This window comes from Chiroxiphia lanceolata, unplaced genomic scaffold (genome assembly GCF_009829145.1).
Source record: "Chiroxiphia lanceolata isolate bChiLan1 unplaced genomic scaffold, bChiLan1.pri scaffold_59_arrow_ctg1, whole genome shotgun sequence".
NCBI classification, from domain to species: domain Eukaryota; kingdom Metazoa; phylum Chordata; class Aves; order Passeriformes; family Pipridae; genus Chiroxiphia; species Chiroxiphia lanceolata.
Window position 1 is genome coordinate 135592 of NW_022476527.1, and position 23627 is coordinate 159218.

Consider the following 23627-nt stretch of genomic DNA (forward strand, 5'->3'; position numbering starts at 1 on the left):
CTTGCCCCAAATCACTGAAAAATCCCCACAAAATCACCGAAAAATCCCCGAAAAATCTCCCAGAATCCCCCCAAAAAACCCCAAAGTCACTGGAAAATACCCAGAACCCCCACAAAAAGACCCCAAATTACTGAAAAGTCCCCCCAAACCCTCCCCGAAATCACCAAAAAATCCTCCAGAACCCCCCCCAAAAAACCCCCAAACCCTTCAAAATCACTGAAAAAACCCCCCAAAACCCCCGAAAAATCCCCCAAAATCACTGAAAAATTCCCCCAAACCCCCCGAAAATCACCGAAAAATCCCCCAGAACCCCCCAAAAAAACCCTCAAATCCCATTTTTTTTTCCACTAAAACCCCTTTATTGGCAGCGAAGCCCCCGGGCCCGGTCCGGGGGGGTGTCCCCCGTGTCCCCCCCCCTCACTCCAGGGGGTTGTCCAGCAGGTAGCCATTCTCAGCCCCCAGGTAGCCGTCGGGGGGCTGCAGCCCCTCGGGGGGCAGGAACATCTCGGGGTCCCCCCCCGCTCCTCCGTCCCCCGCCTCGGGCCCCCCGGACCCTCCCCCTCCTCCACCGGAGCCCCCCCCCGACCCTCCCCCTCCCCCTCCTCCTCCTCCTCCCCCCCCCGGGGGTCTCTCGTCCCTCCTGTCGCGCTCCCGTTTGTGCTCCCGCTCCCGCTCCCTCTCCCTCTCCCTCCTCCTCTCCCTCTCCCGGTGCCCCCGGCGCCGCTCCCGCTCCCTCTCCCTCTTCTCGGCCGCGTCCCCCCCCAGCAGCCCCTCGGGGGGTCCCTCTCCCCCCATCCCGCCCCCTCCCAGCTCCTCGGGGGGCTCCAGGAGGGGGTTCTCTCCCCCCCCCGCCTCCTCCTTCTTGTCCCGCTCCCGCTCGCGTTTTCGGTCGCGGGAGCGGGAGCGGCGCTTTCGGTCCCGGTCCCGCTCCCGGTCCTTGCTGCGGTCGCGGCTCCCGCCCCGTTTGCGGGGTTCCCGCTCGTCCTTCTCGCGGCTCCGCGTCCGCCGCCGCCTCTCCCGGGAACGGGAACGGCGCCGCTCCCGCTCCCGGGAACGATCCCGGCGGTCCCGCTCCCGCTCCCGCTCCCGGTCACTGCGCGGGGGGGGGGAAAGGGAGGACGGTCAGGGAAAGGGGTCCCAAAGGTGACACAGGGGGTCCTAAAGGGGTCCTAAAGGGGTCCTGGGGGTCCCAAGGGTGACACAGGGGGTCCTAAAGGGGTCCTGGGGGTCCCAAAGGTGATACAGGGGGTCCTAAAGGAGTCCTGGGGGTCCCAAAGGGGTCCTGGGGGTCCTAAAGGGGTCCTGGAGGTCCCAAGGGTGACACAGGGGGTCCTAAAGGACCCTAAAGGGGTCCTGGGGGTCCCGGGAATGATCCCGGTGGTCCCACTCCCGCTCCCGCTCACTGCGTGGGGGGGGGAAGGGAGGACGGTCAGGGGAGGGGGATTTGGGGTCCTAAGGGGGTCCTGGGGGTCCCAAAGGTGGCACAGGGGGTCCTAAAGGTGACACAGGGGGTCCTGAGGGGGTCCTGGGGGTCGCAAAGGTGGCACAGGGGGTCCTAAAGGGGTCCCAAAGGTGATACTGGGGGTCCTAAAGGGGTCCTGGGGGTCCCAAAGGTGACACAGGGGGTCCTAAAGGGGTCCTGGGGGTCCCAAAGGGGTCCTGGGGGTCCCAAAGGTGACACAGGGGGTCCTAAAGGGGTCCTGGGGGTCCTAAAGGGGTCCTGGGGGTCCCAAAGGTGACACAGGGGGTCCTAAAGGGGTCCTGGGGGTCCCAAAGGGGTCCCAAAGGGGACCCAGGGGGTCCCGGGAATGATCCCGGTGGTCCCGCTCCCGGTCACCGCACAGGGGGGAAATGGAGGACGGTCAGGGAAAGGGGTCCTAAAGGGGTCCTGGGGGTCCCAAGGGTGACACAGGGGGTCCTAAAGGGGTCCTGGGGGTCCTAGAGGTGACAAAGGGGGTCCTAAAGGGGTCCTGGGGGTCCCAAAGGTGACACAGGGGGTCCTAAAGGGGTCCCAAAGGTGATACAGGGGGTCCTAAGGGGGTCCTGGGGGTCACGATCCCGGCGGTCCCGCTCCCACTCACTGCAGGGGGGGAAATGGTCAGGGGAGGGGTCCTAAAGGGGTCCTGGGGGTGCTAAAGGGGTCCTGGGGGTCCCAAAGGTGATACAGGGGGTCCTAAAGGACCCTAAAGGGGTGCTGGGGGTCCCGGGAACGATCCCAGCGGTCCCGTTCCTGCTCCCGGTCACTGCACGGGGGGGGAAAGGGAGGACGGTCAGGGGAGGGGGATTTGGGGTGGGGAGGGGGTCTTAAAGGGGTCCTGAGGGTCCCAAAGGTGACACAGGGGGTCCTAAAGGGGTCCTGGGGGTCCTAAAGGGGTCCTGGGGTTATCAGAGGTCACATAGGGGGTCCTGAGGGGGTCCTGGGGGTCCCAAGGGTGACACAGGGGGTCCTGAGGGGGTCCTGGGGGTGTCAGAGGTCACACAGGGGGTCCTAAAGGGGTCCTGGGGGTCCTAAAGATGTCCTGGGGGTCCCAAAGGTGACACAGGGGGTCCTAAAGGAGTCCTGGGGGTCCTAAAGGGGTCCCAAAGGTGACACAAGGGGTCCTAAAGGAGTCCTGGGGGTCCTAAAGGGGTCCTGGGGGTCCCAAAGGTGACACAAGGGGTCCTAAAGGAGTCCTGGGGGTCCTAAAGATGTCCTGGGGGTCCCAAAGGTGACACAAGGGGTCCTAAAGGGGTCCTGGGGGTCCTAAAGGGGTCCTGGGGGTCCCAAAGGTGACACAAGGGGTCCTAAAGGAGTCCTGGGGGTCCTAAAGATGTCCTGGGGGTCCCAAAGGTGACACAAGGGGTCCTAAAGGGGTCCTGGGGGTCCTAAAGGGGTCCCAAAGGTGACCCAGGGGGTCCCGGGAACGATCCCAGCGGTCCCGCTCCCGCTCACTGCACGGGGGGAAAGGGAGGACGGTCAGGGGAGGGGGATTTGGGGTGGGGAGGGGGTCCTGGGGGTCCCAAGGGTGACACAGGGGATCCCAAAGGTGACACAGGGGGTCCTAAGGGGGTCCTGGGGGTCCCAAAGGTGACACTGGGGGTCCTAAAGGGGTCCTGGGGGTCCCAAAGGTGACACTGGGGGTCCTAAAGGGGTCCCAGAGGTAACCCAGGGGATCCTAAAGGGGTCCCAGAGGTGACACTGGGGGTCCTAAGAGGGTCCTGGGGGTGTCAGAGGTGACACTGGGGGTCCTAAAGGGGCCAAAGGTGACACAGGGGGTCCTAAAGGGGTCCTGGGGGTCCCAAAGGTGACACTGGGGGTCCTAAAGGGGTCCCAGAGGTGACACGGGGGGTCCTTGACCCACCCCGGGGGTCCCAAAGGTGACACAGGGGGTCCTAAGAGGGTCCTGGGGGTCCCAAAGGTGACACGGGGGATCCTAAAGGGATCCCAGAGGTGACACTGGGGGTCCTAAGAGGGTCCTGGGGGTCCCAGAGGTGACACAGGGGGTCCTAAAGGGGTCCCAAAGGTGACACAGGGGGTCGTAAAGGGGCCCAAAGGTGACACTGGGGGTCCTAAAGAGGTCCCAGAGGTGACACAGGGGGTCCTAAAGGGGCCCAAAGGTGACACTGGGGGTCCTAAAGGGGTCCCAAAGCTGACACAGGGGGTCCTAAAGGGGTCCCAAAGCTGACACTGGGGGTCCTAAAGGGGTCCCAAAGGTGACACAGGGGGTCCTAAAGGGGTCCCAGAGGTGACACAGGGGGTCCTAAAGGGGCCCAAAGGTGACACTGGGGGTCCTAAAGGGGTCCCAAAGCTGACACAGGGGGTCCTAAAGGGGTCCCAAAGGTGACACTGGGGGTCCTAAAGGGGTCCCAAAGCTGACACAGGGGGTCCTAAAGGGGTCCCAAAGGTGACACGGGGGGTCCTAAAGGGGTCCCAGAGGTGACACAGGGGGTCCTAAAGGGGTCCCAGAGGTGACACGGGGGGTCCTAAAGGGGCCCAAAGGTGACACGGGGGGTCCTAAAGGGGTCCCAGAGGTGACACAGGGTACCCTAAAGGGGCCCAAAGGTGACACTGGGGGTCCTAAAGGGGTCCCAAAGGTTACACGGGGGGTCCTAAAGGGGTCCCAGAGGTGACACGGGGGGTCCTAAAGGGGCCCAAAGGTGACACGGGGGGTCCTAAAGGGGTCCCAGAGGTGACACTGGGGGTCCTAAAGGGGCCCAAAGGTGATACTGGGGGCCCTAAAGGGGTCCTGGGGGTCCCAAAGGTGACACTGGGGGTCCTAAAGGGGTCCCAGAGGTGACACACGGGGTCCTTGACCCACCTCGGGGGTCCCAAAGGTGACAAGGGGGCCCTGTGGGTGATCCAGCCCCCCCCAGACCCCCTAACCCCCCCCCCCAAAACCCCCCAGCCCCCCAAAATCCCCCCCAAAATCCCCCCCATACCGCTCGTCGTAGCGGGACGTGTCGTCCCTGCCCGAGTGCCGGATGTTCACGTCGGCGCCGCCGCGGCGAGTGCCCCCCAAACCACCCCCTGGGGGGCACGGGGGGGTCAGGGGGGGCCCCAAAAACACCAGCACCCCCTCCTGACCCCCCAAAGTACAGAGAGACCCCCCCAAAACCCCCTCCTGACCCCCCAAAGTACACAGAGACCCCCCCCCAGCACCCCCTCCTGACCCCCCAAAATACAGAGAGACCCCCCCAAACCACACCCTGGGGGGCACGGGGGGGTCGGGGGGGGTTCCTGACCCCCCAAAATACACAGAGACCCCCCCAAAACCCCCTCCTGACCCCCGAAAATACAGAGAGACCCCCCCAAACCACCCCCTGGGGGGCACGGGGGGGTCAGGGGGGGTTCCTGACCCCCCAAAGTACACAGTGACCCCCCCAAAGTACAGAGAGACCCCCCCCAAACCACCCCCTGGGGGGCACGGGGGGGTCAGGGGGGGTTCCTGACCCCCCAAAATACACAGTGACCCCCCCCAAAGTACAGAGAGACCCCCCCCAAAGTACAGAGAGACCCCCCCCAAACCAACCCCTGGGGGGCACGGGGGGGGGTCAGGGGGGCCCCCAAAAACAGCATCACCCCCTCCTGACCCCCCAAAATACACAGAGACCCCCCCAAAAATACAGAGAGACCCCCGAAAACCCTGTCCTGCCCCCCCCAAAATACAGAGACCAAAGGTCAAAAAACCCCCCAAAAACCAGCTTCACCCCCATTTTAAAGCCATAAAACCCCCCAAAAACCAGCTTTACACCCCCAAAAACCAGCTTTACACCCCCAAAAACCAGCTTTACACCCCCGGGGGGGGGTTAATTAGGGGTTTTTTTTGGGGGGGGGTCTCACCCAGCCTGCGGGGTCTCCAGCCCTTGACGGTCCTGCCCCTCTCGACGTCCACCAGGACCCTCCTCCCGTCGATTTTCTTCCCGTCCGCGTGTTTGTAGGCGGCTGAAAAATATTGGGGGGGGGTCCCGGGGGGGGGGGGAGAGGGGGGGGGGATCAGCCCCAGCGGAGCCCGGCCCCCCCTCCCCAAAAAAACACACCCCTCCCCCCCCCGCAAACACCGTCGGCCCACCCCCAAAAGGCACTTTGGCACCCCCGAAAATGACTTTTTCACCTTAAAAAATGATTTTTTCACCCCCAAAAGTGACTTTTGCACCCCAAAAAATGACTTTTCCACCCCCAAATGTGAGTTTTCCACCTTAAAATGTGACTTTCTAACCCCCCAAAAGGACTTTTTCACCTTAAAAAATGACTTTTCCACCCCCAAAAATGACTTTTTCACCTTAAAAAATGACTTTTCCACCCCCAAAAGAGACTTTTCCACCCCCAAAAGTGACTTTTCCACCCCCAAAAGTGACTTTTTCACCCCCAAAAAATGACTTTTCCACCCCCAAATGTGAGTTTTCCACCTTAAAATGTGACTTTTTAACCCCCCAAAAGGACTTTTTCACCTTAAAAAATGACTTTTCCACCCCAAAAAAAGACTTTTCCACCCCCAAATGTGAGTTTTCCGCCTTAAAAAGTGACTTTTTTATCCCCCAAAAAGGACTTTTCCACCCCAAATCAAAGGTTTTCCCACGCCCAAAAACGACTTTTGCACCCCCAAAAGCGACTTTTCCGCCTTAAAAAGCGACTTTTCCACCCCCAAAAATGATTTTTCTCACCCCAAAAAACGACTTTTCCACCCCCAAAAACGACTTTTCCACCCCCAAATGTGAGTTTTCCACCTTAAAAAATGACTTTTCCACCCCCAAAAGTGACTTTTTCACCCCCAAAAATTGACTTTTCCACCCCCCCCCCAAATTGACCCCCCCCTCTTTTTTTTTTTGGGGGGGGGGTCTCAAACTTCACCTGGAGATTTATCCCCCCCCAGTTTTTTTTTTTGGGGGGGGGGGGGTGTCACCCCCTTTACCTGTAGATTTTTTTTGGGGGGGGGGGGTGTCCCAAACTTCACCTGTCCATTGACCCCCCCACACCTCATTTTTTTTGGGGGGGGGGTCACCCCCTTTACCTGCACATTGACCCCCCCACACCTCATTTTTTGGGGGGGGGGGTCACCCCTTTTACCTGCACATTGACCCCCCCCAACCTCCAAACCGACTCCCCCTTATTTTTTTTTGGGGGGGGGGTGTCACCCCCTTTACCTGTACATTGACCCCCCCAACCTGATTTTTTTTGGGGGGGGGTCACCCCCTTTACCTGCAGATTGACCCCCCCAAACCTGATTTTTTTTGGGGGGGGGTCACCCCTTTACCTGTAGATTTATCCCCCCATACACCTGATTTTTCTGGGGGGGGGTCACCCCCTTTACCTGTCCATTGACCCCCCCACACCTCATTTTTTTTTGGGGGGGGGTCACCCCCTTTACCTGCAGATTTATCCCCCCCCAACCTTTTTTTTTTGGGGGGGGGGGTGTCACCCCCTTTACCTGTACACTGACCCCCCCCCATCATTTTTTTTGGGGGGGGGTCACCCCCTTTACCTGCACATTGAAGCCCCCCCACACACCTCAATTTTTGGGGGGGGGTCACCCCTTTACCTGTCCATTGACCCCCACACCCCTTATTTTTTTTGGGGGGGGTCACCCCCTTTACCTGTCCATTGACCCCCCCACACCTCATTTTTTTGGGGGGGGGTCACCCCTTTTACCTGTTCATCGACCCCCCCCAACACCCTATTTTTTTGGGGGGGGGTCACCCCTTTACCTGCACATTGACCCCCCCACACCTCATTTTTTTGGGGGGGGGTCACCCCCTTTACCTGTTCATCGACCCCCCCCAACACCCTATTTTTTGGGGGGGGGTCACCCCCTTTACCTGTACATTGACCCCCCCCACATCATATTTTTTTGGGGGGGTGTCACCCCCTTTACCTGCACATTGAGCACCCCCCCACATCATTTTTTTTCGGGGGGGGGTCACCCCCTTTACCTGTCCATTGACCCACACACACCTCATTTTTTTTTGGGGGGGGGGGTCACCCCCTTTACCTGCACATTGACCCCTCCACACCTCATTTTTTTTTGGGGGGGTGTCACCCCCTTTACCTGCACATTGAAGCCCCCCCACACACCTCAATTTTTGGGGGGGGGTCACCCCCTTTACCTGTTCATTGACCCCCCCACACCTCATTTTTTTGGGGGGGGGGGTCACCCCTTTTACCTGCACATTGACCCCCCCCAACCTCCAAACCGACCCCCCTTATTTTTGGGGGGGGGGTGTCACCTCCTTTACCTGCACATTGACCCCCCCACACCTCATTTTTTTTGGGGGGGGTCACCCCCTTTACCTGTTCATCGACCCCCCCCAACACCCTATTTTTTTTAGGGGGGGGTCACCCTCTTTTACTTTTATATTGACCCCCTCACACCTTATTTTTTTTTGGGGGGGGGGTCACCCTCTTTACCTGCACATTGACCCCCCCACACCTCATTTTTTTTGGGGGGGGGTCACTCTCTTTTACTTTTATATTGACCCCCTCACACCTTATTTTTTTTTGGGGGGGTGTCACCTCCTTTACCTGCACATTGACCCCCCCCCAACCTCCAAACCGACCCCCCCTTTATTTTGGGGGGGGGGGGTGTCACCCCCTTTTACCTGTTCATTGACCCCCCCACACCTCATTTTTTGGGGGGGGGTCACCCCCTTTACCTGTCCATTGACCCCCACACACCTTGTTTTTTTTTTGGGGGGGGGGTCACTCTCTTTTACTTTTATATTGACCCCCTCACACCTTATTTTTTTTGGGGGGGTCACCCCTTTACCTGCACATTGCCCCCCCCAACCTCCAAACCGACCCCCCCTTAATTTTGGGGGGGGGGGGTCACCCCCTCCACCTGCCCCCCCTCACTGTGGGGGTGCTGCCTTACCTGCACACCCCCCCAACACTCTCACCCCCCCCCCCATTTTTTTTTGGGGGGGGGGGGGTCACACACCTAAACCCCCCCCCAACGCGGCACCACGATGGACGCAGCCCCTCCCCCCCCCCAAAAGCCCCTCCCACCCCCCCAAATTTCCCTCCCCCCCCCCCAAAATCCCTCTCCCCGGAGTCCTGGGTGGGTGGGGGGGGGGGGGGGGGGCGGGTCCGTGTCCCCCCCCCCTGGACGAAGCTGGTCCTGGACGGGCGCTGGGGCCTTACCTGAGACCCTTCCCTACCTCACCCCCCCCCTCTGACCCCCCCTCCCCAAAAAATCACACCCCCACCCCTTTGGGGGAACCCCCCCCCCCCTCCACGGGTGGGTTTGGGGGGGGCTCAGCCCCCCCCTCCCCCAAACCCCCCCAAAAAAACGCCACTTTTTTTAAACCCCCCCCCCCGGTCACCAGGACCGCGGGGGGGGGAGGGGGGGGTCACTGCCCAACCCCCCCCCCATTCCCACCCCCCCAAAAAACCCCGCCCCTCCCCCAACTAAGGGACCTGCCCCCACCCCCCCCCCAACAATGCTGTAGGCCCTACACAAACATCCAGGCTCCCCAAACAATTTGGGGGGGGGGGTCCAAACAATTTTGGGACCCATGGGGGGGGGAAGGGCACTTTTAGCCCCTCCCCCCCCCTCCTTCCTCTTCCTCCTCCTCCTCCTGGGGGGCAACAACACACACGGGGGGAGGGGGGCGGGGGGGGGTGTTTCTGCCTTTTCCCCCCTCTTTAAGGGGTTGGGGGGGCTCCTTTAGGGCCCCCACCCCAAAAAAAACCGGGGGGGGGGGAGGGTCACACGTCCCCACCTCAGCGGAGACTGAGGCCGTGACTGTGCTGGGGGGGGGGGGATGGGAATTCCAGGTGGGATTCGCTCCCTGCCCGCGCCGGGAAGGGGTTCAGTAGGATGGGGGGGGGGGTGGGCACAGCGAGGAGCCCCCCCCCCAAATCGGGGGGGGTTGCCCTAAATGAGGGGAGGGGGGTCATTAAATCAAAAGACGGGGGGTGGGGGGGGGTCACCGACCCTGCCGCCCCCAGCCCGGCGCCGCCCGGCTGCGAGCGGAGGGTCCTCCCCCCAAAAACCCCCCCCTCCCCAAACTCCTGCGCCGCCCTCGGGGTTGGGGGAGGGTCTGGGGGGGGGGCGGTTCTGAGCCCCCCCCGAGCCCCTCCCCCCCGAGTTGTCGTTGTTTTTTGGGTGTGGGGGGGTTACGAACGTGTCTTACCAGGATACAAACCCTTATACCAACCATACACTGAGGTGTGGAGGGGGGAGCATTAGGATCAGCTGCAAGCCAGCAGTGGCAAAAGCCATCACAAAGGTGGCTGCAGTGACAATAAAACAGTGTTAATACAACCCCGGCCGCCGCCCCCCGGGCGTCCCCGCCCCGCCCCAGAACACACACACGCACAACCGGCCGGGACCCCCGGAGCGCCCGCCCCAGGGGACACGGACACAGAGAGAGAGAGAGAGACACAGAGCGAGAGCGGCGCCGCACGACCCGCCCGCCGCACGTGCGGCCGACGCCGCCTTGGGCCGACGGGAGGTTGGCCAGCTGGAGCCTTGGTTGGCCAACCGTAGGCTTGGTTGGTCAATTGTAGGCTTGGTTGGCCAATGGTAACCTTGGTTGGTCAACGGTAGCCTTGGTTGGTCAACGGTAGCCTTGGTTGGTCAATGGTAGGCTTGACTGGTCAACTGTAGGCTTAGTTGGCCAATAGTAGCCTTGGTTGGCCAATTGTAGGCTTGGTTGGCCAATGGTAACCTTGGTTGGTCAACTGTAGGCTTGGTTGGCCAATGGTAGCCTTGGTTGGCCAAAGGTAGCCTTGACTGGTCAACGGTAGCCCTGGTTGTTTAACTGTAGGCTTGGTTGGCCAAATCTAGCCTTGGCTGGTCAATAGTAGCCTTGGTTGGTCAATGGTTGCCTTGGTTGGCCAAAGGTAGCCTTGGTTAATCAATGGCAGATTGGTCAAAAAGAGTTTGGCCAATGGTAGCCCTGGTCGGCCAAGAGTAGCCTTGGTTGGTCAACGGGAGGTTGGTCAACGAGAGAGTAGCCAATCGTAGCCTCAGTTGGCCAACGGGACACTTGGCCAACTGGAGACTTGGTTGGCTAATGAGACATTGGTCAATAGTAGCACTGGTCAACTGGACACTTGGTTGGCCAACAGAAGACTTGGCCAACAAAACATTAGCCAATGGTAGACTCGGTTGGCCAACTGGAGACTTGGTTGGTCAACGGGAGACCTGGTTGGTCAACGGGAGACTTGATTGGTCAACAGGAGACTTGGTTGGTCAACGGGAGACTTGACTGGTCAACAGGAGACTTGGTTGGTCAACGGGAGACTTGATTGGTCAACAGGAGACTTGGTTGGTCAATGGGAGCCTTGGTCAATTGGAGGTTGGCCAATGGTAGCGCTGGCCAATGGGAGACATGGTTGGCCAACAGAAGACTTGGCCAACAAGAGATTGGCCAATGGTAGCCTCGGTTGGCCAACAGGAGTTTTGGCCAACGGGAGACTCAACTGGGCAATGGGAGGTCGGCCAACAGGAGACTTGGCCAACTGGAGCCGTGATTGCCCGGACCCTCGGCCAACTGTACCCTTGGCCAACTGTACCCTTGGCCAACTGTACCCTTGGCCAACCAGTTTGGCCACCTAGAGCCTTGGCCAACTGTTCCCTTGGCCAACCAGAGTTTGGCCACCTGGGGCCTTGGCCAACCAGAACCTTGGCCAACTATAGTTTGACTACCTGGACTCTTGGTCAACTGTACCCTTGGCCAACCACAGCTTGGCTACCTGGACCCTTGGCCAATTGGACTCTTGGCCAACCATAGCCTTGGCCAACTGTAGCCTTGGCTCTCCGTAGTTTGGCTACCTGAAGCCTTGGCCAACTGGGTACCCTTGGCCAACCGGAGCCTTGGCCAACCGCCTGTAGCTCTGCCTGTACCTTGGTCACCACCTGGACCCTCGGCCACCTACACCTTGGCCACCTGGAGCCTCAGACACCTGAGCCCTCCCAAACCTGGACCCCGGGCTACCTGGACTTCGACTGTCGGGAGCCATGGCCGCCTGTACCTTGGCCACCTGGACTCTTGGCTACCTGTACATTGGCCACCTACACCATGGCCACCGGTAGCCTTGACGACCTACACTCCCTCCACCTGTAGCCTTGGCTACCCGTGGCCTTGACCCTCTACACCTTGGCCACCAGGAGCCTTGGTCACCTACACCTTGGCTACCGGTAGCCTTGGCCACCTGTACCCTCTCCACCTGTAGCCTTGGCTACTGTAGCTTTGGCCAACTACACCATGGCCACCTGTAGCCTTGGCCACCTACCCCTTGGTGACCAGGAGCCTTGCCCATCAGTAGCCCTGGTCACCTGTACCCTCTCCACCTGTAGCCTTGGCTGCTGTGGCTTTGGCCAACTACACCACGGCCACTTGTAGCCTTGGCCACCTACCCCTTGGCCACCTACCCCTTGGTGACCAGGAGCCTCGCCCATCAGTAGCCCTGGCCACCTGTAGCCTTGGCCACCTACACCTTGGCCATTGGTAGCCTTGGCCACCTGTACCCTCTCCACCTGCAGCCTTGGCTACCCCTGGCCTTGGCCAACTACACCTTGGCCATCGGTAGCCTCGGCCACCTCCACCTTGGCCGTCTGTCCCCTCTCCGCCTGTAGCCTTGGCTACCCGTCACCTGGGCCACCGGCAGCCCCTGGGGTGGCCCCGCCCCCTGTACTTACCTGCGCCCCGCCCCGGTGAGGGTGGGTGGGCCGGGCGGCACCGGGGGGGGGGGGTGTTTTTGGGGGTGTTTTGGGGGTGTTTTTGGGGTGTTTCGGGGGGGGTCTCGGGGTACTCACAGTGCATGTCCCGCTCGTGCTCGTACTCGATGAAGGCGTAACCGCGCGGCTTCCCCGAGCGCTTGTTGTACACCATGTAGATCTGAGGGGACACCCACGGCTCAGGGACGGGGGACGCACAGGGGGACAGGTGACAGACAGGTGAGGGACAGGTGACAGACAGGTGAGGGACAGGTGAGGGATAGAGAGGCAGGTGAAGGACAGGGGGACAGGTGAGGGACAGGGGAGGGACAGGGGAGGGACAGGGGGACAGGTGAGGGACAGGGAGACAGGTGACAGACAGGTGTGGGACAGGTGAGGGACAAGGGGACAGGTGACAGACAGGTGAGGGACAGGTGAGGGACAGGGGAGGGACAGATGACCCCCCCTGACAGTAGGGAGGGGTCAGGGGGGTGTTTGGGGGGGTTACAGAGCACTTGTTGTACCCCAGGGAGAGCTGGGGAGGGACAGGGACAGGGGAGGGACAGGGGGACAGGTGAGGGACATGGGACAGGTGAGGGACATGGGACAGGTGAGGGACAGGGGGACAGGTGAGGGACATGGGACAGGTGAGGGACATGGGACAGGTGAGGGACAGGGGGACAGGTGAGGGACAGGGGAGGGACAGGGGAGGGACAGGGGAGGGACAGGGGAGGGACAGGGGGACAGGTGTGACCCCCCCTGACAGCAGGGAGGGGTCAGGGGGGTGTTTGGGGGGTTACAAAGCGCTTGTTGTACCCCAGGGAGAGCTGGGGGGGACACGGACAGGGGAGGGACAGGGGGACAGGTGAGGGACAGGGGAGGGACAGGGGAGGGACAGGGGAGGGACAGGAGAGGGACAGGTGTGACCCCCCCTGACAGCAGGGAGGGGTCAGGGGGGTGTTTGGGGGGTTACAAAGCGCTTGTTGTACCCCAGGGAGATCTGGGGGGGGACACAGACAGGTGAGGGACAGGGGAGGGACAGGGGGACAGGTGAGGGACAGGTGTGACCCTCTGAAAACAAGGAAGGGTCAGGGGTTGTTTTTGGGGGTGTTACCGGGGGAACATCAGGCTGTTGGTGTCGGGGGGGTGCGTTTTTGGGGCGAGTGTTATTTGGGGGGTTCTTTGGGGGGGGGGGGTCTTTGGGGGGTGTTTTTGGGGGCGGGAGTTATTCGGAGGGGTGTTTGGGGTGGTTCTGGGCGCGAGTGTTACTCGGGGGGTGTCTTTGGGGATGTTTTTAGGGGGGGTTTTGGGGGGGAGTGTTGTTTGGGGGGTGGTTTTGGAGATGTTTTTCAGGGCTGTGCTATTTGGCGGTGTCTTTGGGGGGTGTTTCTGAGGGTGAGTGTTATTTGGAGGATGTTTGGAGGTGGTTTTGGGGGTGACTTATTTGGGGGGTGTTTTTGGGGGGTGTTATTTGGGAGTGTCTTTGGGGGGCGTTTTTGAGGGTGAGAGTTATTTGGGGGGGAGTTTGGGGGGTGTTTTTGGGGGTGACTGTTATTTGGGGGGGTGTTTGGGGGGTGTTTTTGGGGGTGACTGTTATTTGGGGGTGTCACTGGGGGTGTTTTTGGGGGTGACTGTTATTTGGGGGGTGTTTTTGGGGGGTGTTATTTGGGAGTGTCTTTGGGGGGCGTTTTTGAGAGTGAGAGTTATTTGGGGGGGAGTTTGGGGGATTTTTTGGGGGGTGTTATTTGGGGGTGTCACTGGGGGGTGTTTCTGGGGGTGACTGTTATTTGGGGGGGGTGTTTGGGGGTGGTTTTGGGGGTGTGACCCCCCCACTCACCCTCTTGATGGGTCCATAAACCTCAAATTCCCGGCGCAGCTTCGACTCCGTCGTGTCGTAATTCTGGGGGGGGAAAAGGGGGGAAAGACCCCAAATTGGGGGGGGGGTGTGGATTGGGGGACCCTCAAATATTGGGGGGAGACCCCCAAGGGCTGGAAAGACCCTCAGGGATCGGGGAAAGATCCCGAGGATTAAAGGGATCCCTGAAAATTAAGGAGGGACCCCCAAAGATTGGGGGAGACCCCCTCCAGGATTGGGGGAGACCCCACGAATTGGGGGGACCCCCAAGGACTGAGAGGGACCCCCGAGGATGAGAGAGACCCCCAAAGATTAGGGGGAGGACCCCAAGGATTGGAAAGAGTCCAAAGGAATTGGGGGGACCCCTTAAATTAAGGGGGGAATTCCCAAGGATTGTGGAAGACCCCACGGATTGGGGGAGACCCCCAAGGATTTGGGGGGGGCCCTCATGGATTGGGGGAGACCCCCATGGATTTGGGGAGACCCCCAAAGACTGGGGGAAGGCCCCAGGGATTGGGGGGATCCCCAAGGATTGTGGGAGGTCCCACGGATTGGGGGAGACCCCCCCCAAGGATTAGGGGAGGACCCCCAAAAATTGGAGGAACTTTCACAGATTTGGGGGGGACCCCTGAGGACTGGGGGGACCCCTATAGATTAGGGGAGACCCCCACAGATTAGGGAGGACCCCAAAGACTGGGAAGACCCCCAAAGACCTGGTAGGACCCCTAGAAGTGAAAAGACCCCCAAATATTTGGGGGGGGGACCCCCAAAATAAAGGGGGATCCCCCGAAACTAAAGGAACATCCTAAAAACAAAGAGGGGGGAAACCCCACAATTAGGGGGGATCATGTGGGTTAGAATCCCCCCCCCCCCGATTAGAAGCATCCCAAAGATTGAGAGGAGACCCCCAAGGGTTCAGGGAGACCCAAAAAATCGGGGGGAGACCCCCCCAAATTAGGGGGGGACCCCCTTTTGCAGCACTCACCACTCTGGCCACGAAGAGGGTTTTGAAGGCGTCTCCTTGGGCGTTGGGGTCGTTGTGGGGGTCCCCTGGGGGGGGTTAGAGGAAAAAAGGGGGGGTCAGGGGGGGTCAGAGGAAAAGGGGGGACCCCCCCCAGCCCTCATGGGACCCCCAAAACCCCCGTGGGACCCCCCAAACCCCCGTGGGACCCCCCCAAACTTACACATCTTGAGCTCGGACTCCACCTCCTGCTGCCTTCGCTCGATCTTCTCCCGCCGCTGTCGAGGGGGGAAAATTGGGGAGGAGGTGACCAAAAAGGGGGAGGGGAACATCTCAGGGGACCCCCAGACCCACCAACTCCACCCACGACCCCCCCAAAACCCGGGGGGACCCCAAAAATCCCGATGGAAGGGGGACAAAACCTCCCCTAAAACTCACCGGGGGTGAGATTTGGGGGAGGGGGTGGGGGGAGCAACGCCCCCCTGGAGCGGATTTTGGGGACCCCCCCCACCCCCCAAACCCCCCGGGGAGGGGGCTGAGCCCCCCAGGGGGGGCTGCACCCCGTTTTGGGGGGGTCAGCCCCCCGTTTTGGGGGGGTTTTACCCCCCGTTTTTGGGGTCGTACCTTGCGCTCCATCCGCTCCTCCCGGGTCTCGGCGCGGGTTGGGGGGGGGGCATCGCGGGGGTCCTGGGGGGACAAGGGGGGGTCATGGAGGGGTTTTGGGGGGTCATGGGGGGTCACGGGGGGGTTTTGGGGGGGTCCAGGGGGGTCTGGGGGGTCTGGGGAGGGGTTTGGGGTCAGAGTTGAGGGTCCCAAGGGGGGTTATGGGGTTTTAGGGGGGGTTAATGGGGGGTGGTTTGAGGGGTCTGGGGAGGTTTGGGGGGTCTTGGGGGGGTCCGGGGGGGTCACGGGGGGGTTTGGGGGGGTCCAGGGGGGTTTTGGGGGTCTGGGGTCAGATTTGGGGGTCTGAGAGGAGTTATGGGGCTTTAGGGGGGTTCATGGTGGGGTTAGTGGGGGGCTTTGGGGGGTCCTGGGGGGACAAGGGGGGGTCATGAAGAGGTTTTAGGGGGTCATGGGGGGTCACAGAGGGGTTTTGGGGGGGTCCAGGGGGGTTTGGGGGGTCCTGGGGGAGTTAATGGAGGTCTGGGGGGGGTCTCAGGGGGTTTTGGGGGGTCCTGGGGGTCAAAGGGGGGACGAGGGGGAAACCTTGGGGGATTTTGGAGGGGCCGGGGGGGGACATGGGGGTCGTGGGGGGGCTTTGGGGGGTCCTGGGGGGGATTTATGGGAGTCTGGGGGGGTCCAGGTGAATTTGGGGAGGTTTTGGGGGGTCCCAGGGGGGTTTGGGGGTCCTGGGGGTCCCTCAAACTCCTGGATGTTGAGGTAATGGCCCTGTAGGGTTGGTTGTGGGGTTATGGGGTTTGGGGGGGTTTAGGGGGGATAATGGGGGTCTGGGAAGATTTAGGGTATTTGGGGGGGTCCAGGTGAATTTGGGGAGGTTTTGGGGGTCCCAGGTGAATTTGGGGAGGTTTGGGGGGTCCTAGGGAGATTTGGGGGTCCCGGGAGTCCCTCAAACTCCCGGCTGTAGGGGACAATGACCCTGTAGGGTTGGTTGTGGGGTTATGGGGTTTGGGGGGGTTTAGGGGGGATAATGGGGGTCTGGGAAGATTTAGGGTATTTGGGGGGGTCCAGGTGAATCTGGGGAGGTTTTGGGGGTCCCAGGTGAATTTGGGGAGGTTTGGGGGGTCCTAGGGAGATTTGGGGGTCCCGGGGGTCCCTCAAACTCCCGGCTGTAGGGGACAATGACCCTGTAGGGTTGGTTGTGGGGTTATGGGGTTTGGGGGGGTTTAGGGGGGATAATGGGGGTCTGGGAAGGTTTGGGGGATTTGGGGGGGGTGTCCCAGGTGAATTTGGGGAGGTTTTGGGGGGTCCCAGGGGGGTTTGGGGGTGCTGGGGGTCCCTCAAACTCCTGGATGTCGAGCCAATGGCCCTGTAGGGTCGGTTGTGGGGTTATGGGGTCTGGGGGGGTCTGGGAGGGTCCAGGTGAATCTGGGGAGGTTTGGGGGGGGTCCAGGGGAATTTGGGGAGGTTTTGGGGGGTCCCAGGGAGATTTGGGGGTCCCAGGGGTACCTCAAACTCCCGGATGCAGGGGGCAATGCCACTGTAGGGTTGGTTGTGGGGTTATGGGGTTTGGGGGGGTCTGAGTGGGTCTGTGGGGGTCTGGGAGGGTCCAGGTGAATCTGGGGAGGTTTGGGGGGGGTCCGGGTGAATTTGGGGAGGTTTGGGGGGTCCCGGGGGGGTTTTGGGGGTGCCAGGGGTACCTCAAACTCCCGGATGTAGGGAGCAATGCCACTGTAGGGTTGGTTGTGGTGCTTCTCGTGGGGCAGCTTCTCGAGGGGGGGCAGGTAAGGGATGGGGTCCCGGGGGGCAAACAGGGCCAGCAGGTTGGGGGGCAGGAACTGCGTCATCTTGGGGGGCTCTGGGGGGGGAAAAAAGGGGGGTCAGGACCCCCCAAAACACCCCCAGCCCAAAAACCCCCTTCAATCGCCCCCCGTTAAAGCCACGTTTCCCCAAGGTGGGCCTCCCCCCGACCCCAAAACTGCACCTCAGAGACCCCCCCAGACCCCCAAAACTGCACCCCACAGACCCCAAAACTGCATCCCACCCCCCCAGACCCCAAAACTGCACCCCACAGACCCCAAAACTGCATCCCACACACCCCCCAGACCCCAAAACTGCACCCCAGAGACCCCAAAACTGCACCCCAGAGACCCCAAAACTGCATCCCATACACCCCCCAGACCCCAAAACTGCACCCCAGAGACCCCAAAACTGCACCCCAGAGACCCCCCAGACCCCAAAACTGCACCCCAGAGACCCCCCCAGACCCCAAAACTGCACCCCAGAGACCCCCCAGACCCCAAAACTGCACCCCACACACCCCCCAGACCCCAAAACTGCACCCCAGAGACCCCCCAGACCTCCATAATCCCACCCTGGCCACCACCAGACCCCCTCAAACCCCCCTGGACCCCCCAAGACCCCCCAGAACCCCCCTCCAAGCCCTCCAGACCCGCCCCAAATCCCCCAGACCCCCCCGAATCCCCTTTGGGACCCCCTGAGGACCCCCCAAAACCCTTCACGGTCCCCCCAAGCCCTGCCCCCCCCTCCCGGACCCCACGCCCCCTCCAAGAACCTCCCCCCCTCCCCAGATCCCCCCAAAACCCCACAGACCCCCCCAAATCCCCTTTGGGACCCCCCAGGACTCCCCAAACCCCCCCAATACCTCCCCCAAACCCCTCCTTCCCCGCCCCCCCCCCACGAACCCCGCGCTCCCTCCAGGAGCCTCCCTCCCTCCTCGGACCCCCCCAAACCCCACAGACTCCTCTTGGACCCCCTAAAACCCCCCAGGACCCCTCAAAACGTCCCCCAAATCCCGCCCACGCTGCCCCCCCCCCCTCACCAGCCTCCCCCAAAACCCCACAGATGCCCCCAACTCCCCCTCAGGACCCCCCAAAACCCCCGCCCATCCCGCTCCCCCTCACGGACCCCGCGCTCCCTCCGGGAGCCTCCCTTTCTCCCCAGACCCCCAAAACCCCACAGACCCCCCCCAAAACCTCATAGACACCCCCCTCAGGACCCCCTAAAACCCCCTCACACCCCCTCCTGGCCCGCCCCCCCCTCACGGACCCCGCGCTCCCTCCGTGAGCCTCCCTCCCTCCCCAGACCCCCCCAAAACCCCACAGACCCCCCAAATCCCCTTTGGGACCCCCCAAACCCCTCCAGAGCCCCCCCAAACCTCGCCCCCCCCTCACGGACCCCGCGCTCCCTCCGAGAGCCTCCCCCCCTCCCCAGACCCCCCCCAAACCCCCCTCAGGACACCCCAGGACCCCTCAAAACCCCCTCCTGGCCCGCCCCCCCCTCACGGACCCCGCGCTCCCTCCGAGAGCCTCCCTCTCTCCCCAGATCCCCCCAAAACTCCACAGACCCCCCAAATCCCCTTTGGGACCCCCCAGGACCCCCCAAACCCCTCCAGAGCCCCCCCCCAAGCCCCGCCCCCCCCTCACGGACCCCGCGCCCCCTCCGAGAGCCTCCCTCCCTCCCCAGACCCCCCCAAAACCCCACAGACCCCCCCAAATCCCCTTTGGGACCCCCCAGGACCCCCCAAACTCCTCCAGAGCCCCCCCCCCAAGCCCCGCCCCCCCCCTCACGGACCCCGCGCTCCCTCCGGCCGGGCCGCTCCGCGCGCGCCTCCCCCCCGCGCATGCGCGGCCGGAAGTGACGCCGGGGAGGGACCGGAAACGGCGGCGCCGGAGCAAAAGGGGGCGTGGCCAAATCGGGAGCCGTTGTCGTGGGCGGGGCCTATTAAACCGTTGCCTGGGGCGTTACTGGGGGGCGTGGACTCGTTGCCATGGGCGGGGCCTGAAGGCGCCGTGTCCGAGGGCGTGGCCTATGGAGCCGTTGCCACGGGCAACGCTCCACCCCCCGGGAGGGTGTGGCCGTGGAAGGGCGGAGCTGTGGGTGGAGACTCTCCATAGCAACCGGGTGTCCGTGGTTGCCATGGCAACCATGGACCTTCTCTGTCCCACCCCCATAGCAACGGGGGAGGGGGAGAGGGTCGCCTGTCTCGTTGCCATAGTAACCAGGGTGCGACTCCTCCAGCCCCTGCCATAGCAACCGAGGGGGGGAACCCCGTGCCGTTTCCATGGCAACCAGGTGACACCACCCCCACGGCAACCGGGGTGATGGCACGTGGCGTTGCCATGGCAACCGGGGAGTTCCCACCCCCTACAAATCCCATGACAACTGGAGTTACAGGCTGCGCTGTTGCCATGGCAACCTGTGTCAAAAATCACACCCCCCCCATCCCACAGCAACCAGGGTGACACCCCGTGCCGTTGCCATGGCAACCGGGTTGTCACACCCACCTACCCCCCCCCCATAGGTAAAGGGGTGATGTCCCCTCCCCCCCCCCCCCGGTGACACCAGGATGACACCTCTCCCCCCGTCACCATGGCAACCAGGGGGACACCATCCTGTCACCATGGCAACCACAGGATCACCCTGCGCCGTTGTCATGGCAACCAGGGTGACAAGACACCCACCCACACCCCCGATGCCACAACAAGGGGGTGTCCCCCCCTTCCAACCACCGCTGTCCCCTCCCCCCCCGCCATGTCACCATGGCAACCGAGGGGTGGGACACACCACCCCGTCACCATAGCAACCAGGTGACACCCCCCAGCCCCTCCCCAACCCCGTGACCCCCCCGTGTCCCCCTCCCCGTCCCGCCATGGGGGGGGGGGGGGGGGTTGGGCCACACCTCGGGGGGGGGGGACGTGACACCCCCATGTCCCCCCCTCGGGGTGTCCCCAACCCCCCCCCCCCGGGGTGTCCCCCCCCTACCCGGGGTGTCCCCAACCCCCCCCACCGGGGTGTCCCCAACCCCCCCCCCGGGATGTGTCCCCCCCCTACCCGGGGTGTCCTCAACCCCCCCCCCCCCCGGGGTGTCCCCCCCCCTCACGCGGTGTCCCCCCCTCCCCGGGCACGGGGTGACCCCACGGGGGGGGGCGGGGGGGAGGCCCCGGGTGTCCGGTGACCCCCCCCCCACTCCCACCCCCACCCCCACCCCACCCTGCCCCCCCCCCCCGTTATTTTTAGCCCCGGGGGGGAACCCGACACCGCGGGGCCACCCGGGCACCCTGTGGGCACCCTGTTTACGGCCCGGGCGGCGGCGACGGCGGCGAGGAGGGTCCGGGACACCCGGTGACGGGGCACGGGCCAGGGGACACCCCCGGGGAACAGGGGGGGGACACCCCCAGGGACGAGGGGGGCACGACCCGGGGACAGGGGGGACATCCAGGGGACAGGGGGGACACCCCGGGATAAGGGGACACCCCGGGATAAGGGGACACCCCGAGACAGGGGGACACCCAGGGACAGGGGTTAGGAGGGCTGGGGACACCCAGGGGACAGGGGGGACACTCAGGTGACACAGGGGGACACCCCAGTGACACAGGGGGACACCCAGAGACAGAGGGCAGGGACCCCTGGGGACAGAGGGGACACCCCGGGGAGAGAGGGGACACCCAGGGACAGGGGTGGGGGACATCCCGGTGACAGGGGGACACCCAGGGACAGGGGTCAGGAGGGTTGGGGACACCCGGGTGACACAGGGGGACACCCAGGGACAGGGCTGGGGGACCCCTGGGGACAGGGGAACACCCAGGGACAGGGGTCAGGAGGGTTGGGGACACCCCGGTGACAGAGGGGACACCCAGGGACAGGGGGGACACCCAGGGACAGGGGTCAGGAGGGTTGGGGACACCCCGGTGACAGAGGGGACACCCAGGGACAGGGGTCAGGAGGGTTGGGGACACCCCAGTGACAGGGGGGACACCCCAGTGACAGGGATTGGGGACCCTCTGGTGACAGGGGTCAGGAGGGCTGGGGACACCCCCTGGGTGACACAGGGGGGTCACACCCAGGGACAGGGGTCGGGGGGGGGTTGGGGACAGCAGGGACAGGGGTTAGGGACACTCAGTGACAGGGGACACCCGGCGGCAGGTGACAGAGACCCCCCCCGGTGACACCGGGGTCACGGGATTTGGGGACAGAGTTGGGGACCCCCCGGTGACACCGGGGTCACGGGATTTGGGGACAGAGTTGGGGACCCCCCGGTGACACCGGGGTCACGGGATTTGGGGACAGAGTTGGGGACCCCCTGGTGACACCGGGGTCGGGGATTTGGGGACAGAATTGGGGACCCCCTGGTGACACCGGGGTCGGGGATTTGGGGACAGAGTTGGGGACCCCCTGGTGACACCGGGGTCACGGGATTTGGGGACAGCAGGGACAGAGTTTGGGGACCCCCCGGTGACACAGGGATCAAAGGGGTTGGGGTCACCTGGGTGACAAGGGGGGGACACCCAGGGACAGGGGTCAGGGGGATTGGGGACAGCAGGGACAGGGTTTAGGGACACCAGTGACAGGTTTAGGGACACCAGTGACAGGGTTTGGGGACACCAGTGACAGGGTTTAGGGACAACAGTGACAGGGTTGGGGACACCAGTGACAGGATTTAGGGACAGCAGTGACAAGGTTTAGGGACACTGGTGACAGGTTTGGGGACACCGGTGACAGGGTTTGGGGACACCAGTGACAGGGTTTGGGGACAGAGTGACAGGTTTAGGGACACCAGTGACAGGATTTAGGGACAGCAGTGACAAGGTTTAGGGACACTGGTGACAGGTTTGGGGACACCAGTGACAGGTTTGGGGACACCAGTGACAGGTTTGGGGACACAGTGACAGGGTTTGGGGACACTGGTGACAGGTTTAGGGACACCAGTGACAGGGTTTGGGGACACAGTGACAGGTTTAGGGACACCAGTGACAGGTTTAGGGACACTGGTGACAGGTTTGGGGACACCAGTGACAGGGTTTGGGGACACCAGTGACAGGGTTTGGGACACCAGTGACAGGGTTTGGGACACCAGTGACAGGTTTAGGGACACTAGTGACAGGGTTTAGGGACAACAGTGACAGGGTTGGGGACACCAGTGACAGGTTTGGGGACACCAGTGACAGGTTTGGGGACACAGTGACAGGGTTTGGGGACACTGGTGACAGGTTTAGGGACACCAGTGACAGGGTTTGGGGACACAGTGACAGGTTTAGGGACACCAGTGACAGGTTTAGGGACACTGGTGACAGGTTTGGGGACACCAGTGACAGGGTTTGGGGACACCAGTGACAGGGTTTGGGACACCAGTGACAGGGTTTGGGACACCAGTGACAGGTTTAGGGACACTAGTGACAGGGTTTAGGGACAACAGTGACAGGGTTGGGGACACCAGTGACAGGGTTTGGGGACACAGTGACAGGGTTTGGGGACACAGTGACAGGGTTGGGGACACCAGTGACAGGTTTGGGGACACCGGTGACAGGGTTTAGGGACACCAGTGACAGGGTTTGGGGACACTGGTGACAGGTTTGGGGACACCAGTGACAGGGTTTGGGACACCAGTGACAGGTTTGGGGACACCAGTGACAGGGGACAGCAGGTTTGGGGGGACCCTGGTGCCAGGAGACCCCAAATAATTTTGGGCCCCCCCAAATCTTCAGGGTCCCTTTGAGACCCCCAATAATTTTGGGGTGTCCCCAAATCTTCAAGGTCCCCCTTATATCCCAATAATTTTGGGGGGTCCCCAAATCTTCAGGGTCCCTTTGAGACCCCCAATAATTTTGGAGTGTCCCCAAATCTTCAGGGTCCCCTTAAATACCAATAATTTTGGGGGGTCCCCAAATCTTCAGGGTCCCTTTGAGACCCCCAATAATTTTGGGGTGCCCCCAAATCTTCAGGGTCCCCTTATATCCCAATAATTTTGGGGGGTCCCCAAATCTTCAGGGTCCCTTTGAGACCCCCAATAATTTTGGGGTGCCCCCAAATCTTCAGGGTCCCTTTGAGGCCCCCAATAATTTTGGGGGGTCCCCAAATCTTCAGGGTCCCCCTTTGGGACTTCCAACAATTTCAGGGTCCCCTACAGGTGTCAGGACCCCCAAGTTTCGGGGTGTCCCCAACTTTCGGGGTGTCCCCAACCCTGTGAGACCTCGATGTCCCTCCAACCCTTCTGGGGGTCCCCAAAACCCAAAGGATCCCCTTGAACCCCTGA

The 23627-nt window shown here is 62.4% G+C and overlaps 2 protein-coding genes and 1 long non-coding RNA gene across 19 annotated transcripts in view; 1 reads left to right on the top strand and 2 right to left on the bottom strand.

Moving 5' to 3' along the window:
• Positions 1-134, top strand: part of SLC17A7 (solute carrier family 17 member 7) — a 3106-nt gene extending 2972 nt beyond the window's left edge. The window contains exon 3 of the mRNA XM_032677400.1: positions 87-134. Coding sequence (XP_032533291.1) covers positions 87-134 — 48 coding nt within the window. The remainder of the gene's footprint in view (positions 1-86) is intronic.
• Positions 135-341: 207 nt separating this feature from the next.
• SNRNP70 (small nuclear ribonucleoprotein U1 subunit 70) lies at positions 342-19256 on the bottom strand. Its single transcript, XM_032677406.1, has 10 exons — positions 19169-19256; positions 17275-17432; positions 15581-15643; positions 15180-15234; positions 14981-15045; positions 13978-14040; positions 12240-12321; positions 5321-5422; positions 4420-4507; positions 342-1093 (listed from the first exon to the last, which is right to left on the bottom strand). The coding sequence occupies exons 2-10, from the start codon at positions 17419-17421 to the stop codon at positions 418-420; spliced, it is 1341 nt and encodes a 446-aa protein (XP_032533297.1). The 5' UTR covers positions 17422-17432; positions 19169-19256; the 3' UTR covers positions 342-417.
• On the bottom strand, positions 6342-8418 carry LOC116781707. 17 transcript variants are annotated; one of them, XR_004354966.1, is made up of 8 exons: positions 8233-8418; positions 7960-8178; positions 7883-7904; positions 7017-7765; positions 6789-6845; positions 6643-6676; positions 6432-6510; positions 6342-6389 (listed from the first exon to the last, which is right to left on the bottom strand). It is a non-coding gene; the product is annotated as an uncharacterized LOC116781707 (long non-coding RNA). The 17 variants fall into 17 exon arrangements; XR_004354965.1 differs by lacking the exon at positions 6643-6676 and having other exon boundaries at positions 6362-6389; positions 6809-6845; XR_004354956.1 differs by lacking the exon at positions 6643-6676 and having other exon boundaries at positions 6362-6389; positions 6699-6845.
• Positions 19257-23627: the final 4371 nt, after the last annotated feature.

Bases quoted from the DNA above. Each gene is read 5' to 3' on its own strand.
- SNRNP70 (XM_032677406.1), bottom strand. From the start codon at position 17,421: ATGACGCAGTTCCTGCCCCCCAACCTGCTGGCCCTGTTTGCCCCCCGG. The intron at 15,235-15,580 runs GTACGACCCCAA...CCCCCTCGACAG, and splicing joins AGGAGCGGATGGAGCGCAAG to CGGCGGGAGAAGATCGAGCG. The intron at 1,094-4,419 runs GTATGGGGGGGA...CCCCCCGCGCAG, and splicing joins ACGTCCCGCTACGACGAGCG to TGACCGGGAGCGGGAGCGGG.